Source organism: Lolium rigidum, chromosome 6, assembly GCF_022539505.1.
Source record: "Lolium rigidum isolate FL_2022 chromosome 6, APGP_CSIRO_Lrig_0.1, whole genome shotgun sequence".
Classification (NCBI taxonomy): Eukaryota; Viridiplantae; Streptophyta; class Magnoliopsida; order Poales; family Poaceae; genus Lolium; species Lolium rigidum.
This window is the reverse complement of record NC_061513.1, coordinates 57,248,763-57,264,383: the sequence shown is the minus strand read 5'-3', so window position 1 is coordinate 57,264,383 and position 15,621 is coordinate 57,248,763. Positions and strand designations below refer to the sequence as shown.

The 15,621-nt window shown below is 41.1% G+C and overlaps 1 protein-coding gene across 3 annotated transcripts; it reads left to right on the top strand.

The window, feature by feature from the left end:
- The first annotated feature begins 7,007 nt into the window (after window positions 1–7,007).
- LOC124659843 (putative 1-phosphatidylinositol-3-phosphate 5-kinase FAB1D) lies at window positions 7,008–15,023 on the top strand. Of its 3 annotated transcripts, XM_047197665.1 has the most exons (13): window positions 7,008–7,122; window positions 8,292–8,573; window positions 8,680–8,907; window positions 9,007–9,676; window positions 9,764–9,908; window positions 10,008–10,358; window positions 11,101–11,778; window positions 11,860–12,179; window positions 12,263–12,389; window positions 12,477–12,644; window positions 12,742–14,148; window positions 14,241–14,501; window positions 14,629–15,023. In XM_047197665.1, exons 2-13 carry the CDS (start codon window positions 8,333–8,335, stop codon window positions 14,866–14,868), a joined length of 4,836 nt encoding a protein of 1,611 aa, XP_047053621.1. In that variant the 5' UTR covers window positions 7,008–7,122; window positions 8,292–8,332; the 3' UTR covers window positions 14,869–15,023. The 3 variants fall into 3 exon arrangements, with proteins under 3 accessions (XP_047053621.1, XP_047053619.1, XP_047053620.1); XM_047197663.1 differs by having other exon boundaries at window positions 8,680–9,676; XM_047197664.1 differs by lacking the exon at window positions 7,008–7,122 and adding an exon at window positions 7,387–7,448 and having other exon boundaries at window positions 8,680–9,676.
- Window positions 15,024–15,621: the final 598 nt, after the last annotated feature.

Below are 15,621 nucleotides of genomic sequence, written 5' to 3'. Positions count from 1 at the left end.
CGAGGGTTCTAAATTTTGGGGAGAAAGAATTCAATGTTCGCATAGGTCAGGAAAAATCTTTCCTTGTATCAGGAAAACGAAAAGATCTTGTACTGGCGACAGCGAAGTTTTTCCTGAAAATGTGCTCTGATGCATGTTATTGCTTTTTCAAGAGATTCGAAAAAAAAAACCTTCCTGCTGAAGCAACCTAGTGGCCTTCAGTATGTGGAGCTTTTTCTCTTCAACTTTTGAGCTGGTACAACGAAATCCGAATCACATAATATTGACACGTACATGGTGCTCTTTTTTAGGATTAATTAGTAACGCGGGGATGCCAACCATAATTTAGTCCATTATAATTGTTTGAGAAAGTGAAGCTCCACTACGAAACACCCTGGACCAATTCGCCACCGTGTCTTGCTCTCGAATCTACCGATTCGCGAGTCTTACATCAGATTGTTTATAGTAAAGCGTTCGCCAATTGTCTTCAGGTGGTGAGAACGACCGGAAGAATGGAAGATCGGCGATGACTCGTGAGCTTTGAGAGCAACGAATATCTCCATTTCTTTTCAGGAAATCCGACGAATATCTCCATCCGCCGGCCAATGACAACATGTTACTTTGCTTGATTCCCTCGTCTGGATAGGCTTTTTCTTTAGCATTTGGAGTATAAAATGTTTGTAAGCTTGACGAGTTCATTCCTACAGTTCTTTTTTTAAGTGCACATGAGTTCATACCAATTTACCCCCAAAAATATTTGCCATGCTTAACCACTTCTTAGCCTTCTTTCCCCTGGACTATCCTCACGCACGAGTTTCTTGATAACTTATCACGTATGTTAGTATGTGTTGACCTAGAACGGTAGCAACGTCTCTCGGCGTTCTAGACGCTCTTGGCGTCTCGTACAAGAAACGGGAGAAATTTCAGTGCAAACTCTTGTCTTCCTAAACCCGATGAATATCGCAACCGATACCGTGCTTAGGAGCAAGGTTTGCTCCCCCAAGTCAGTGGGTGGACTTGTCACTCCAAATCTCAAATAGCCGAACACACCGCCCTTAGGGCACGATGGCTCTAGTTGAAGAGGGCCCAACAAGACAAGTCGTGTGCGGAGCTCAACATCCAAATTTCAAAGGAGATCAGAAGCGAGGTGGACCTATGGCAAAGGCGATACTCTTTCGAGGTGAGCGTTTCGGACGCATGCTCGATGTGCTGATGATGGGGGGGACAGGGCGAGTAGCCGTGTTCGGTCCGTGGTGTGGAGTGCTTTGCTATTGTGAGAGAGATAGTCTATCCATAATTTTTTTTGAAATGGGGGAAAACACCCCAGCCTCTGCATCGAAGAGATATATATAGCCTTTATGTAAATTTATTGAAGCATCATTACAGTCGCCTTATTACAAACTTATTGTCTATCCATGATATTTGCAAACCTATAAAACATTGTGTTGGCCGTTTGGCTAACATTTTCTTTTGAGAAGGTGGTGGTGTTTTGTCTTCGTGAATAGTTATGTTGGAGTATTGAAATTTGTCCTTTTTTACATGGAACATAAAAAAAATTACTTTTTCGCAAAATTATGTACATTTGTCATCTCTTTTTTTTCTAATTTTTTATCAAGATATATTTAAAAATGTATTTTCAAACAACGAGTTCATATACACGGAGGAGCCAAACTATGTTTCCTAGAAAATGATAGTCTTTTCAGGACCAAGGTGATGTGGCAGACATGAGACCTGCATACTTTATCTTAGCGACGTACTAGGATTGCAATTTACAAGTGAGCATGCGCGTAAGGCAGATCCCACAGCGTCATCAAAATTATAGATCTCGCGTCACATGGCAGCCGGGTAGTAAGCACAGTAGCTGACAGGCAGGCATTAATCTATGACACGCTAGTTTGGTCGTGTGTCGTCTAGCTGACTGGCTAGAAGAATGTTCCATGGCTTTTGCAGCCTGGACTCGTGTTGGGCGCCGCCGCCGCGAAGAGTCAGGCGTTCGCCTACACCGCGATTCCGCGGTGCGCGCGCGCGGACCCACCCCGTCCTCCGGTGCGTCTTCTTCACCGCCGTCGTATCGTACGCGCCGAGACAACGTGTCGTCTAGGTGGAAAGCGGCTAATCGTGTGTGGCAGCTGCTCGGCTAGGCATTGCTTAGCTCGACGCGCTTATGTAGGCCCAGCAGCGGGTCCTCTGAGATTTGTCTCCGTATGAACTGGGGACGTGCCGTTTGTTCTATATACAAAACTGATTTCCGTTCCAAGGCATGATTAATTAGTCACCTTTATTTTGTCCTCTGAATAATATTCATGTAGTCATGTAGACTAGCAGCTACGCGTGACATGTACATCTGTTTTTCTGTTTGAAACGACGGCAAAAGGTTTGCCATTGTCATTGGCGAAGAAAAATTGTTACAATCGATTGGCAGTGTACTTTTTTTTAGCTTCAACTACAAGCATCTACAGCATCTACGACACTAGGTAATCAAATTATATATGCACTACTACACCCTAATACCTACAATTTTGCGGTTCCAAGTTCTAGTCACCATTGCAATTTGAAAATTCTCATGGATTTACATTCCTTACCTATCGAGTAGTCCTATAGCTTCATGAGTTGTTTCACGATGTTCCTCTTAAAATACATTAAGGGGCCATAGCTCTAGGTTTTCTCATAGGCCACAAATATACTAAAACAACCCTTTCCATGCAATTTCAGCAAAGAAGGCAAAACTAGATTCATAGTATCATTTTGCTGTTCATGTAGTGACGAAAAAACTTTATAATCCAACCCATACGATGCTCCTTTAACAATGTTTGATGCAAAATTTAATTTACATAAAAAACTCCATCCCCGGTAATATAATTTTTGTGAATCAAGAGCTTATATTTCTTGATCAACACAAGCAATGCATGTCATGTTGGATACATGGGTTATAAATTGCTGGTCACCCCCATGAACCAGGCACACTCCTGCAACAATCTTGAGGCTTTTTAGCAGCTAAGTGAGCAACTGAATTTGACCCACGTTTTACGAAGCCAAAATCAAAATAAGTAGAAAAACACATTTAGCTACTCAATTACATTTAGAATTGGCAAGACCACCACCATGTTATTCTTTTGGTATTCCCAGAGCTCAATCGAACCATCACAATCATTTTCCAATAGATTTTTTCAACATTTAAAATTTGTCAATGAACATACCATCTCTTAAGGGAAAAGATTCCGTTGTAAAAGAATTTTCCATTAAATCCTATCACTTCAGTCATGCAACAAGAAATTATGTTTCTCCACTGAAATTAATAGTCTCATTTGCTCCCACATGAGTACTATTATCAAAGGTTGCATTAGAGTTAATTAATATAGACAACATTTGTTGGAGGTGGAGGGGAGGAATGCATTTCTTTGGTGATTGTTGATACTTTGGAGATTTTATTAGCATCATCAAGTCCCCACCAGTGCAACGAGCATTTGAATGCTACTAAAAGCTCTAACAGTCAATCAACAAGGAGACAACTGTTTCTTGGTATCGAGATCAACTATATTATGCAGCTAATAGCTCCAACATCCAAGGTTGGGAACAAGGTATTGTAAATGAGGTCTCTGGCCCATGTGATAGGACAAATCTTAGAAAACTAATATGAAACAGTCCTTGAAGGAGGTCCAGAATATCCACGCAAATGAACGATGAATAAGAGCATGCAATACCGTATCAATAGCTAGTAGACCCCAATCAAGACAAGTGCTCTAAAACAACAATATGGAGGCTTGTTTATAAGTTACATGAGCAGCATAATTTGAATCAAGTTTTACAAAGCTAAACGAAAATAAGTGAAAAAACACTTAGCTATTCAATTTCATTAAACATTGGAACGATTGCTGCCTTCTTCTTCTTTTGTGGCTTAGAGTGTTCATTCAAACCCTCCAATCAGTTTTTAGGTGGACAATTTCAACATCCAATAGTTAGAAAGGAAGCGAACGTTGCAACCGATAGCTTAGGATGTCAAAGCTTTCTCTATTAAATCAGATCACTTCAGTATGATTTGGTTCTCCAATATGATCATTAGCATCAACAATTGGATAAGATTCAATATTGACAACATTTGTTGTTGGCGTAGACCAAATCATGCATCCATCGGGTGATTGTTGACACTTCAGAGACTTTATCAACATCATCAAATCAGTAGCAATGCCAAAGAACATTTGAAAGCATTTGAAAGCTCCAATAGTAAGACCATGGCGATCACCATTTCTTGCATGACATCCACATCAAACACATTTTGTAGGAAATACCTCCAAAATCCGAGGTTGGGCAAAAGGAATTGTCAACATGTCATTAGCCCACATGACATGATGGATCTTAGGCAATTTGATATTAAACAAGTCCTTGGATGAGGTCCAAGATGTCCCATCAAAGAATCATTATTGAATAAGACCATGGCGCATAGTTATTCAATAGCCAATAATCAAGAAGAATCTTGTTAAGCCTATGTATGTTACTATAACCTTTTCAGACTAGATTTACCTCACTAGATGATGGCAGCAAAATTATGGTTGTTGAGGGTTCTTACGGCTGATGAAAGTGATTTGTATGAGGATATGAAAGTGTGCACCCCATTTTTTCTCACCCCAAGCCTAGACATTATCATTTACATCAGGGAGGATCAAGTTAACCTCTAACTCATGAATTTCAAGTGGGACTGATAGAATGTAGGAATTCATAAACTCTTAAGTGTTAGGGATCCATCTATCTTGCCAAACATTTGTTGAGGTCCCACCTCCAATGCATATGTGATGCCACATTTGAGACTTTATTTCATGGCCTTCTTTGTTTTCAAAATTATCACTTTAAGCGAGGCCACGTGTCGAAGATTATTGCTTTGATGGGTGGCGAGGATTAATTGGGCCTATTAAGGCCCATCGTAGCTCAAAGATTTTTTCATAACTACACGTGTCAAACTACTTTACTCCATTTACAACACAACAAAAATAGATTAACCGGCTTAACTATCGTTCAAATCTTTTGGCTCCTTTTGCAAGATTAACCGGCGTAACTATCGTTTAAATCTTTTGGCTCCTTTTGCAAGCATGCTAAACCTCCGCCGCTACCTTAATTCTACCATGCATATTAGTCATAGGCCTCGCCTAAGAAACTATAGATCTCTTATGCCTCATGACAACAAGCCAACCTAGCCTTAAAAAAAGCATACCTCACCAAAGACTAATTGTGACCCTCGTCTTGATTTTTTTGCTGGAAGACAGCTATCATCGATGATCTCACAACACGCATTCATGTACACGGTCATGCACAACATACATATGAGGAGACCACCCGAGAGGCGCAGGAGGAGTCATGTATGGTGAGAGAGATGTGACCACTATACAAAAAATCTATAATGGCATGATAATTGCGCGCTAGCGCTAGAAAACCTTTTGGACCCTTGTAAAACAAACTCAAGCTCCACCACTGCTTTTAGTTACCATACATATTCATCATAGGCCTCCCCTAAGCAACCCAAGATCCCTTCCGCATCATGAAAACAAGCGAGTACACCCGATGATTTATTGTGGCACTCCTTGCCAAACATTTGCTGGAATACAACTGTTGTGGACGACGCCACAACATGCATCAGTATACATGGTCATACACAACGCCCATATGAGGAGAGTGCACAAGAGGCGGCGGAGATGATTACGCGCGAGCGCTAGAAAACTATTTGGCATGGTAATTACGCGCGAGCGCTAGAAAACTGTTTGGCCTCTTCTACAAGCACACTCAAGCTTTGCCACTGCTTTTACCATGCATATTGATCATAGGCCTCGCCTAAGCAACCCAAGATCCCTTCCGCGTCACGACAACAAGAGAGAGCCCTCGGTGATTCATTGTGGCACTCCTTGCCAAACATGTGCTGGAACACAATTGTTGTGGACGACGCCACAACATGCATCGATATACACTATAATGGTATGATAATTGCGCGCTAGCGCTAGAAAACGTTTTGGACCCTTGTAAAATTACGCTCAAGCTCCACCACTGCTTTTAGTTACTATATATTCATCATAGGCCCAGCCTAAGCAACCCAAGATCCCTTCCGCGCCACGACAACCAGCTAGAACCCCGGTGATTTATTGTGGCACTTCTTGCCAAACATTTGCTGGAACACAACTGTTATGGACAATGGTCACAACATGCATCAATACACACAGTAATACACAACACCCATATGTGGAGACTACACGAGAGGCGGAGAAGGAGTCATGGACAAGGATCCAGGTGTGACTACTTCATACAAAATATGTACGGTGGCATGATAATTGTGTGCCAGCGCTATAAAACTTTTTCACACCTTGTCGGTTTCTTGAACCTGCCTGGCGAGACTAATGAGAAAATATTGAACACGTCGATATAGAAACTATTGCTCATTCAAGAAAGTAAATAAATCATTACATATCTTGTGAAAATAGTATTGCTAGAAATACTTTTATCTATTAAAGACCATTTCTCCATAAAAAGCAGACTAAATCACAATTACATAAAAACAAGAGTCGGACCAAACCGATAATACACCGCATTAGGCACCCGCGAAAGGTACATGAAACCACCAAATTGCAGGCCAAAACGTGTATCCGGGGTAGCTTGAGCGAGTGGTGCTCCGTGGAGCCTAATTCAAAATCGGCGCTTGAAATCGCACGGCTAGCGGAAATGCTTAGATTGGGGGCCGGCGAGCAGAGCGCACGCACGATACGCGCCCGAAATACGCAGTTCCGTGCGCCCGCAAGCAATCGGACGGATCCAGTTCAGTTCATACGCGGGACCATTTCGCGACCCCGTGCGGACTGCCAGCTTTTAGCTCCTCCGGCGCGTATGTGCGTATATATACGCGCACAGCTCACCCGATCCCACCTCTTCTTCCCTGTTCCAATCTCTCCCATCCCGTTCCGAACCATTCCTGAGAAGAATCCCCAGATCGAGAGCTCCGAGAGATTCCGCGGCGGCCGCCCTTCCGTCGCCGACCACTCGCCCTCCGCCCGCCGGTTGGCGGCCGCGCGCGTGTTCTGCGGGTTTTTGTGCGCGCGCGCGCGTGTGTGAAGGTCTGACGGATTCGCCGGGTGGATTTCCAACCGGGATATGCCTTCTCCGCCCCCGCACGTAAGCTTTCTCATCATGATGCCTTGCCCTCTCCCGAATCCGGTGGGTTTATTTCGGGTGCCTATTTCACGACGCCAAGCAATCGCGATTTCTCCGAGGAGCTCGTCGGCGATCGCGCGCGAGGGGTCATTTGGTTTTGTCTGTTTCCGCTGCCCGTGAGCTGAGCTGCCGCCGTAGGTAAAGGTAGGCTTGCGCCGCCCGCCCGCCGTCCTATCGTGCCTCCGCCGTGGTCGGGCACCGACTCGGCACCCGCCACCTTGGTCCTGCTCTGCCGCCTCATCCGCAGTCGCCGGGGGCGCCTCTGCCTGACGCCGCCGGCTTAGTCTGTGAGTACAGTTGCGTGTAATGTGCCGGGTATTTTGATGCGTCGGTGGTGAATTTGTCGTCTGAACAATATTATTTATTTCAGAGTATTATATTTATTTGGACTTTGGAGATGTTAAATTACGATGGGTGTGGACTTAGTGCTCTCTGCTGTATTAAATTATGAGGCCTCTGCTGCTGGCAAACTCTGTTTCGTTCAGTGAACACCTGTTCTCGTAGCCTTTACAGTTTAGTTTCTCATGTTGCTAGAATCCTAGCACTGCTTATTTAGTATTTACCAATACACCATTTGAACTTATTTATTTTGTGTAAACTTCTCGATGTTATGAGATTAGTGGTGTGTGTTTTCTAGCATCTGCTGCTTGTTATTTTTGTTAGTTTACTCTGCACTTCCTCTGTAGTTCTGGTTGTGTCCTCAGTGAACTTTCCAGTGCAATTCCTAATAACTGTGCAATTACCAATGTTTGTTGTTCTGATAATACAGTGTTGTCCTCAATGCTGATTGCTCATGCACACTCTATCTTTGATTATGCCTTGACTAAAGCAGTTTGGCACACTCCCAAAACACCTTTGGATTGTACCCGAATTTTTTGTGAGTTACCTCGAGCTCATGAATTCACATCCGCACTGGCCTAACGGAGTAAACCAACGAGTTCATAAATGAACAGCTGAAAATTATAAATCAGTGAACACCTAGACATGCTGAAATAGATTGAATGGAGATTCTTGTTGCCCTGACCTGGACCTTTGTAAAATCCTTATGTTGCTGTGATAAATATATGATATGTAGTACCTTCAGTTTCCAGATTAGCACTCAAGATGATTCAAGGTTGTTGTCTTTGCAGGTGGTCATATTTCTCTATCAATAATCTGCTCAGTCTGTGTCATGAGTAAAATGTGTCATGCAGTTGAATCAGAAGAGGCAAATGTGGATGGGGTACATAACGTCCCTACCTGTAGCGATTCTTGCTGGGACAACTGTACCCATGGTAAAAAAATATTAGTTCCCAGTGGTGAGATGGAACGGCTGAGCACACAAGCAAGCCCTTGCGGCACTCCTTATGGCACTCCTCTGTTTAGTCGAGCAAGTTCTTTCTCAAGCTTTGCTAGTTGCTTTTCAAGATTTGGTATGTATTTTGTGCAATATTCTCTTATAACTGACACATCTGTCAATCTGTCATTATTATTATTTGCTTTCCTAGCTTAATTTTATTTGTCTTGTATTTCTCTCAGATCACTCCCACATGGATACTGACTCTGAAGAGGAACTCCTAGATACCGGCCAACTTCATCCTGATATCTTTGTCAGTGATGAATTTATGGAGATGGAAAAAGGGAATCTAGTAAAAGAGGAAGAATGCCAACCCAGTCATACCTTCCGACCCAATGATGCTGCTAATAATCCCATTTCAGCAGACCAAAGTATTATATCTGGTCAACCACAGTTGGAAACTGATCAAGGTACCACCAAGGAAAAATTTGATGCCCCTAATGTTATCTTGGACACAACTGTATCAAAAGAGCCTGACAGAGATATCCTGTCCAATGACCAACTTACAGGATTGCAGTATGGTGTATCATTGGAAGATAATGATCTTAAGCAACCCAATGTGATATACGTTGAAGAGGTTACTAGCCTTCCAATGCCAGGAGGTGAAATAATTCCATTGAATGAGCAAGTCATGGGTCAACGTGACAGTACCAAGGAAAACACTATAGTTTACAACAATATATTGAATACCGAGTCAGACATGAAATCAGATGGCAACTTTGAAAGTGGAATCGACTATCTTTATCCCCTAGTGTCGCCCAGCTTTGATTCAGATCCTGTAATTTGGTTACCACCAGAACCAGCAAATAAGGATGATGATGTTGATACTCTCGCTAATCATGAGGATGATAGTGACAACAATGATAGTGGGTGGGGTAAGTCAAGTTTAAATCATAGCTTCGACGAGGAGAGAAGCAAGAATAGCCGTGAAGACCAATTGCAGAAAGCAATGTCAGAAGTTATGAATGGGCAATTCAAGATCCTTGTTAGTCGTTTTTTGGCTGCTGAAGGGTTCTCTTTGTCTGATGAAGGAACCGATAATGCCTGGCTTGATATTGTTGCTTCTTTATCATGGCATGCTGCCTTACTTGTCAAGCCTGATGACAATGTTGGAAATTCAATGGATCCAGGGTTGTATGTAAAGGTGAAATGCATAGCTTCAGGATCTTGCCAGCAGAGGTAAAGTGCTAACTTTCCTCATTGTACTGCTCATTCTGTTGCCTTATTATGCCTGAACTATTTGTACTCACTCTCTTTCTTTGATAGTGAAGTGATCAACGGTCTTGTTTTTAAGAAGAGCGCTGCACATAAGCAGATGAGAGCCAACATTAAGCACCCGAAATTGTTAATTCTTCAGGGCGCCATCGGTAACTTCTCCACAGGGCTCTCGTCGATGAATTCAATGAAACAGGTGTGCATGCATGCTCGCACTCAAATTTATTTATGTTCCAGTGACAATACTTGATGATATAGAAGATTTACAATATTTCCATTCGTCACCATTGACCAGGAAAGTGAGCAGTTGGAGAAAACTCTCAGTGATGCGATAGGTAAATGGCATCCTGATGTTATATTAGTGGAGAAAGCGGTTTCACGAAATGTAAATGAGTATGTTCAGAAACAAGGAGTTACCTTGGTTAGTGACATGAATATGCATCGGCTGGAAAGAATTGCTCTTTGCACTGGTTCCCCAATTATCTCGTTGCAGGATGTTCACAAGAAAACCAACCTTATTAAGCAGTGTGAATCTATCCATTTCGAAAAGTTTGTTGAGGAGCATAATCATACTGTAGAAGGAGGAAGAAGGTCAAGCAAAACATTTTTATTTCTAGAGGGTTTTCCAAAACCTCAGGGATGCACAGTATGTTTTCTTCTTGTTTTTCCTTATTTCTGCATTTTGTGTATTGTCTGAGTTTCTGATAAATTGGATTGGTCAGACTTCTCTCTTTATAATTTTTTCTTCTGTTATGCTCTTTTTGACAAAAAATGCTTTCATACAAAAAAACGTTGACCAACAGGGGAAGATTTCCTCCCTTGGCTATACGTTGTTAGATAGATGATGAGACCTCTCGAGCAGTGAATTTATACGCGCTAGATAACACCCGTTTATTCGGTCCCGTTGGGACTCGAACCCGGGTGGGCTGTCTGCGCACTCGCAAGCCTTGCCACTGAGCTACCACTCAGTTCTCAAAAAAAAAATGCTCATACAGCAGTACTTCACCATTTTTCAAATATGTCGAATCTGATCAGATAATTTCACTCCTGGGTCCATAATCCGATTCTTAGTGTGTCTTCCGTGGTGTGGTTGAGTCAAATTGTGTTTATGATAGCAAATCATTTTCTGATCGCTCATTATGTTGTTGGTAACACCATTATGCTGTTTTTTGTTATGTATATTGAGTTGGAAATTCGGTGGCAATACCATCATTTTCTGATAGCAAGGGTTATTTATGCTTTAGTGAACTTTATATATAGCACAACTTCAAAACATACCACATTGTTCCACCTTGGTTGTGCTAAGTGCTAACATTGCCATTTATGTTCAGTATTGTAACTAGTATGATTTGTTTTGGTATTTCTGATTGCATGAAATTATTTTGTAGATATTGCTAAAAGGATCAACAAGTGAAATCTTGAAGAAGATTAAGCGAGTCCTTCATTTCACTGTCTTTGCAGCTTACCATTTGGTCCTTGAAACGTCATTCTTTGCTGATCAAAGATCATTTATAACACAAAAAAATGCCACACAGAAAGAGGACTATTTAAAAGCAGATCCACAGTTGCTTTTTCCTTCTAGCACTTCAGATGAGCAATATGGTAATATGAAAGAGTTAGCCAACTCTAGAAATTCCACGTCACAGCATCTTCATGATTCTGAAATTAAGAGTTCCAAAGGTTCTGGCAGCCAAGGTATTCTGTCTAATTCATCGCTGCCTGATCTAGATCACTCGACAAAGATTATTGGTGAGACATTATGTTCCGACTCTGCTGAGTCAACCTCATGTGATGAGTTTGGTGGGTCAACCTTTACTGCTACGTCAGAAAAAATAAGCATGCAGAAGAAAGAAGCACCTGGCGAAAATTCCCAAGAAACTTTGGATGATGAAACTCATGTGAAGACTAGGACTTCTTTAAATGCTCAGACCATATTAATTTCGATGTCCAGCCAAAACATCAGGAATAAAGCAGTTTGTGAGCAGAGTCATCTTTCCAGAATAACTTACTATGGGTATTTTGACACATCTCTGGGGATATATCTGAAAGATACTTTACTTAGTGAGGTCATACATCTTTTTTTTGTTAATCTAACAAATCATTCATTGGCTTTATTTATGTTTAAGTAACAAGTACTTTACTTGCAGAAACACAATTGCTTATCATGTGCTGAGCCTCCAGAAGCTCACATGTACTCTTACACCCACCGTGATGGTACTCTCACTGTTCTTGTAAGAAGCCTTCCGTTGGGGGCAGCACTTTCCGGTCAGGACCAAGGAAGAATTTGGATGTGGACCAGGTGCTTGAGATGTAGTGGTAATCCCACAAATAGGGTTATAATTTCTTCCTCTGCACGCAATCTCTCGTTTGGGAAGTTCCTTGAACTCAGTTTCTCAACGCATTCTTCTGCTAAGAAGCTATCAACATGTGGACATTTGCTGCATAGGGACTGCCTACGTTTCTTTGGGTAAATGTTAGAAGATGTTCCTAGGTTCATAAGTTCATTTTCAACATGACATCACTAAAAAATATTCATCTCATGACATGCAGATTGGGATCTAAAGTTGCTATGTTCAGATACTCGTCTGTTGAAATATATTCTGCTTGTAAGCCACCGATGGCTTTGCAGTTTCATGACCCAAACAAAAAAGAGTGGCTTGATGTTGAAGTTAAGAATGTGTGTGCCTACAATTTTTTTTCTGCAGCCATACATTTATCTTTAGCTCTATTATTCTTGCATCTTAACATACTTCTATTCTTGAAGGTCCTTCTTAAATGGAAGCTACTCTTTTCTGAAATTGGAAACATAATACAAGGCATGAAATCAAGATACTCTGGTGAAGCCATGGGGGAAAACAGGAACAGTTCAGCATATGAGGGATTATTTTTGGAAGTCAGTGGTATGCTTGCACAAGAGAAAGATGAATTTGAGGTAAGCCTATTTTTTCTCCCATTAGTTCTTTTCCTCGGCAAAGGGTTGGTTATTATATTTTATGTCTTAAGGTGTTAACATATCCTCTGCACACAAGGTTTCTCTGAATGTAATTGATCACATTGCTAAACCGGAGGCTTGTGCTTACGATATCCTTAGCTTGAACTGGCTGTATCAACAACTGCTTCTTGGATTTTATATTTGGGATATCCGTCTTCGTCATCTTCTCCAGTACAGTAAAATAAATGCCGCATCGTCTGACAATTCTACTCACAAAAGCAAAGCGGAGAATGAGCTGAGAAGTTCTAAAAATATTGCCGTACATGGGGACTCACTATCTGTCCCGAATATTGCAATGGAGGAAGAAGCAACTATAAATTCTTCTGGCGATTTTGACAATTCCTGTAGCGGCATAATTTCAGAGAAGGATCAGCTTACTGAGAACTCAATAATCAAAGAGCAAGGGTCTTCTCCAGGTGTTGCTGATGAAAATGGGTCTCATAAAATTGACTCCTCTGTTCAGAATGTTAACCATGTTTGCTTAGATAAATCAAGTGTTTTACCAGTCAAGAATGATGAACACCCTGCACCAGCCAGAGGGGGCGATGAAATTCCCCCTGTTGCCATTCCATGTAAAGGCTTGCATGTATTGCGTAACTTGCTGGATTTCGCAAGTGATGACACAGGAGACTGGGTCTGGAGTAAGTTCAGTCACTTGGAAAGGGAGTACAAGAAAGAAATACAACTTGGTTCTTTGGATAAATTTCATCTAATCAACAACTACACCCCGTCTTCTTCATCACTGACGCAGCTCAAATACCAAATGCACCTGATGCGTTTTACAGTTGGCCCATGTGGTAATATCTTGTCAATTGCTGATGAAGAGGTGTCTAGCATTATTGGTTATGCACTAGCTATATCTGAACAACAAGGAATTTACTCTGAAGCTGCATTTGAAAAGGATGAACTTATATCTAGAAAAAAGCTAGATAAAGTAGCACCCAGCAACTTGGCCAGAGGTATCTCGATGCCGGCATCAGTTGTGTCTACAAATAAATCTTTAGAAAAGGATCATAGTATGTTAAGCAATGCATCCTCATTAACATATGAGGAATCAACATCTGGATTTTATGATTCATTTCTGTCAGCATTAAAAGATATGCATCCTGAAATTTGTCTGAATAGTGAAAAGCTAGCTTTGAAGAGCAAATACACTGTTGTTTCTATATATGCAAGGCAATTCTATGAGCTTCGGAAGATATGTTGCCCATCGGAACTTGCTTATATTTCATCCATAAGCCGTTGTAAAATATGGAATGCACAAGGTGGTAAGAGCAAGGCTTTTTTTGCGAAATCAATGGATGACAGATTTATCATAAAAGAAATCAAGAAGACAGAGTTTGACTCATTCTTAAAGTTTGGCCTCGAATACTTCAAGCATTTTGGTGTATCTCAGGCCTCAAGTAACCCAACTTGCCTTGCTAAAATACTGGGAATATATCAGGTCCAGAATGAATCTTTCCCAAAGCTCTGTACTGTTAATTACTCGTGCTATCTGATGTTCATGTTCTAATTATCTCTAATAACTATTTGCAGGTCAAGGAAATTAGGAATGGCAAGGAGACAAGGACTAATTTCATGGTTATGGAGAATCTTTTATTTGGACGTAACATACTACGTCGATATGATCTGAAGGGTGCTCTTTTCTCACGATATGTCGCTGACTCAAAAAATCCTGAGAGTGTACTGTTGGATCAAAACTTTATTGAAGACATGCGTACCATGCCTATCTACATTGAAGGAAAAACCAAAAACCTCATGGAACGTGCTATTTGGAACGATACATCTTTTCTATGTGTAAGTATGCTTGTTCCTGGAAATAGTTTTTTATCGAGTATATATGCATCTGTTTTTTTTTTGTAAAAATGTACACGTCCATTGCGTTGGTGCTGAAGCTTACAAGTTGAATTTCTTATGTTTTCAGCGTATGAATGTCATGGATTACTCCTTGTTTGTTGGAGTGGACAAACAGAAGAAGGAACTTGTGTTCGGAATTATAGATTACTTGAGGCAATATACCTGGGACAAACAACTAGAGTCTTGGGTGAAGACATCGCTTGTTGTTCCCAAGAATCTTTCTCCAACAGTAATCTCACCAAAGGAGTACAAATTAAGATTCAGGATATTTATGTCTCAGTACTTCCTATCGGTTCCAGATGTTTGAGTCTGGAGGCATGATCATTTGTGATGTTGGTGGCCGCCCTTATCTTCAGTATGGTTCATTCTGCCATGGTCCTTGCTTTACTGTAAAATGTCGTTGAGTTTTATCGTGGCTGTGACATCATATGTGTTCAGTGTTAAATTTTATTTTGTTCTTTTTGTGGTGTGTGTATCCTTGTCCGTAATTTGCTTCTCAACTGTTGTACATAGCATTAGAGGCTTTAGGGCATCAGATTCCCAGGGACCGCAAAAGGCAAATCAATGGTGATAGACACACACATACCCAAAGAAATATTCTTTATTGATGATTGTTAGGGTGTAGATGGAATGTAGGTGAGGCATTAGTGTAACCTAATTTTTGAAATTGGAATAAGTAGTGCGATGTAAACTTTACTGCCGACAAAAGATTTCCAGAATACGACACATGAGAGTTGCACAGCTTTCCATATTGTAAAATTTGTAATCTTGGATGCTTTATCATTTTTAAGTAATGGTTGTACTATTTCTCAACAAATAGATATTATTAACCAATTTTTTACTAAACATTCATAAATGATAGTCCATCTCCCATCGTCATTTCTTCCAGCCATCCAGTTTTGCATGCCATCCTTTTTTGGACGACCGATTGATGAGATCACACAATCCTGCTATACAATTGCAAATTTAACTGGAGGACCAGTTAGTTTCATCCTTAATAGTTTTAGCCAACCATTCTTTTTCCTGCCAAGGTTGTTTTTACTACTATTCGAGAGTATGT

Excerpts from the sequence above, each read along its gene's own strand:
- LOC124659843 (XM_047197663.1), top strand. The coding sequence starts at position 8,333 with ATGAGTAAAATGTGTCATGCAGTTGAATCAGAAGAGGCAAATGTGGAT. Across the intron at positions 8,574-8,679 it reads TAGTTGCTTTTCAAGATTTG|ATCACTCCCACATGGATACT; the intron begins GTATGTATTTTG and ends TATTTCTCTCAG. Across the intron at positions 10,359-11,100 it reads CAAAACCTCAGGGATGCACA|ATATTGCTAAAAGGATCAAC; the intron begins GTATGTTTTCTT and ends ATTATTTTGTAG.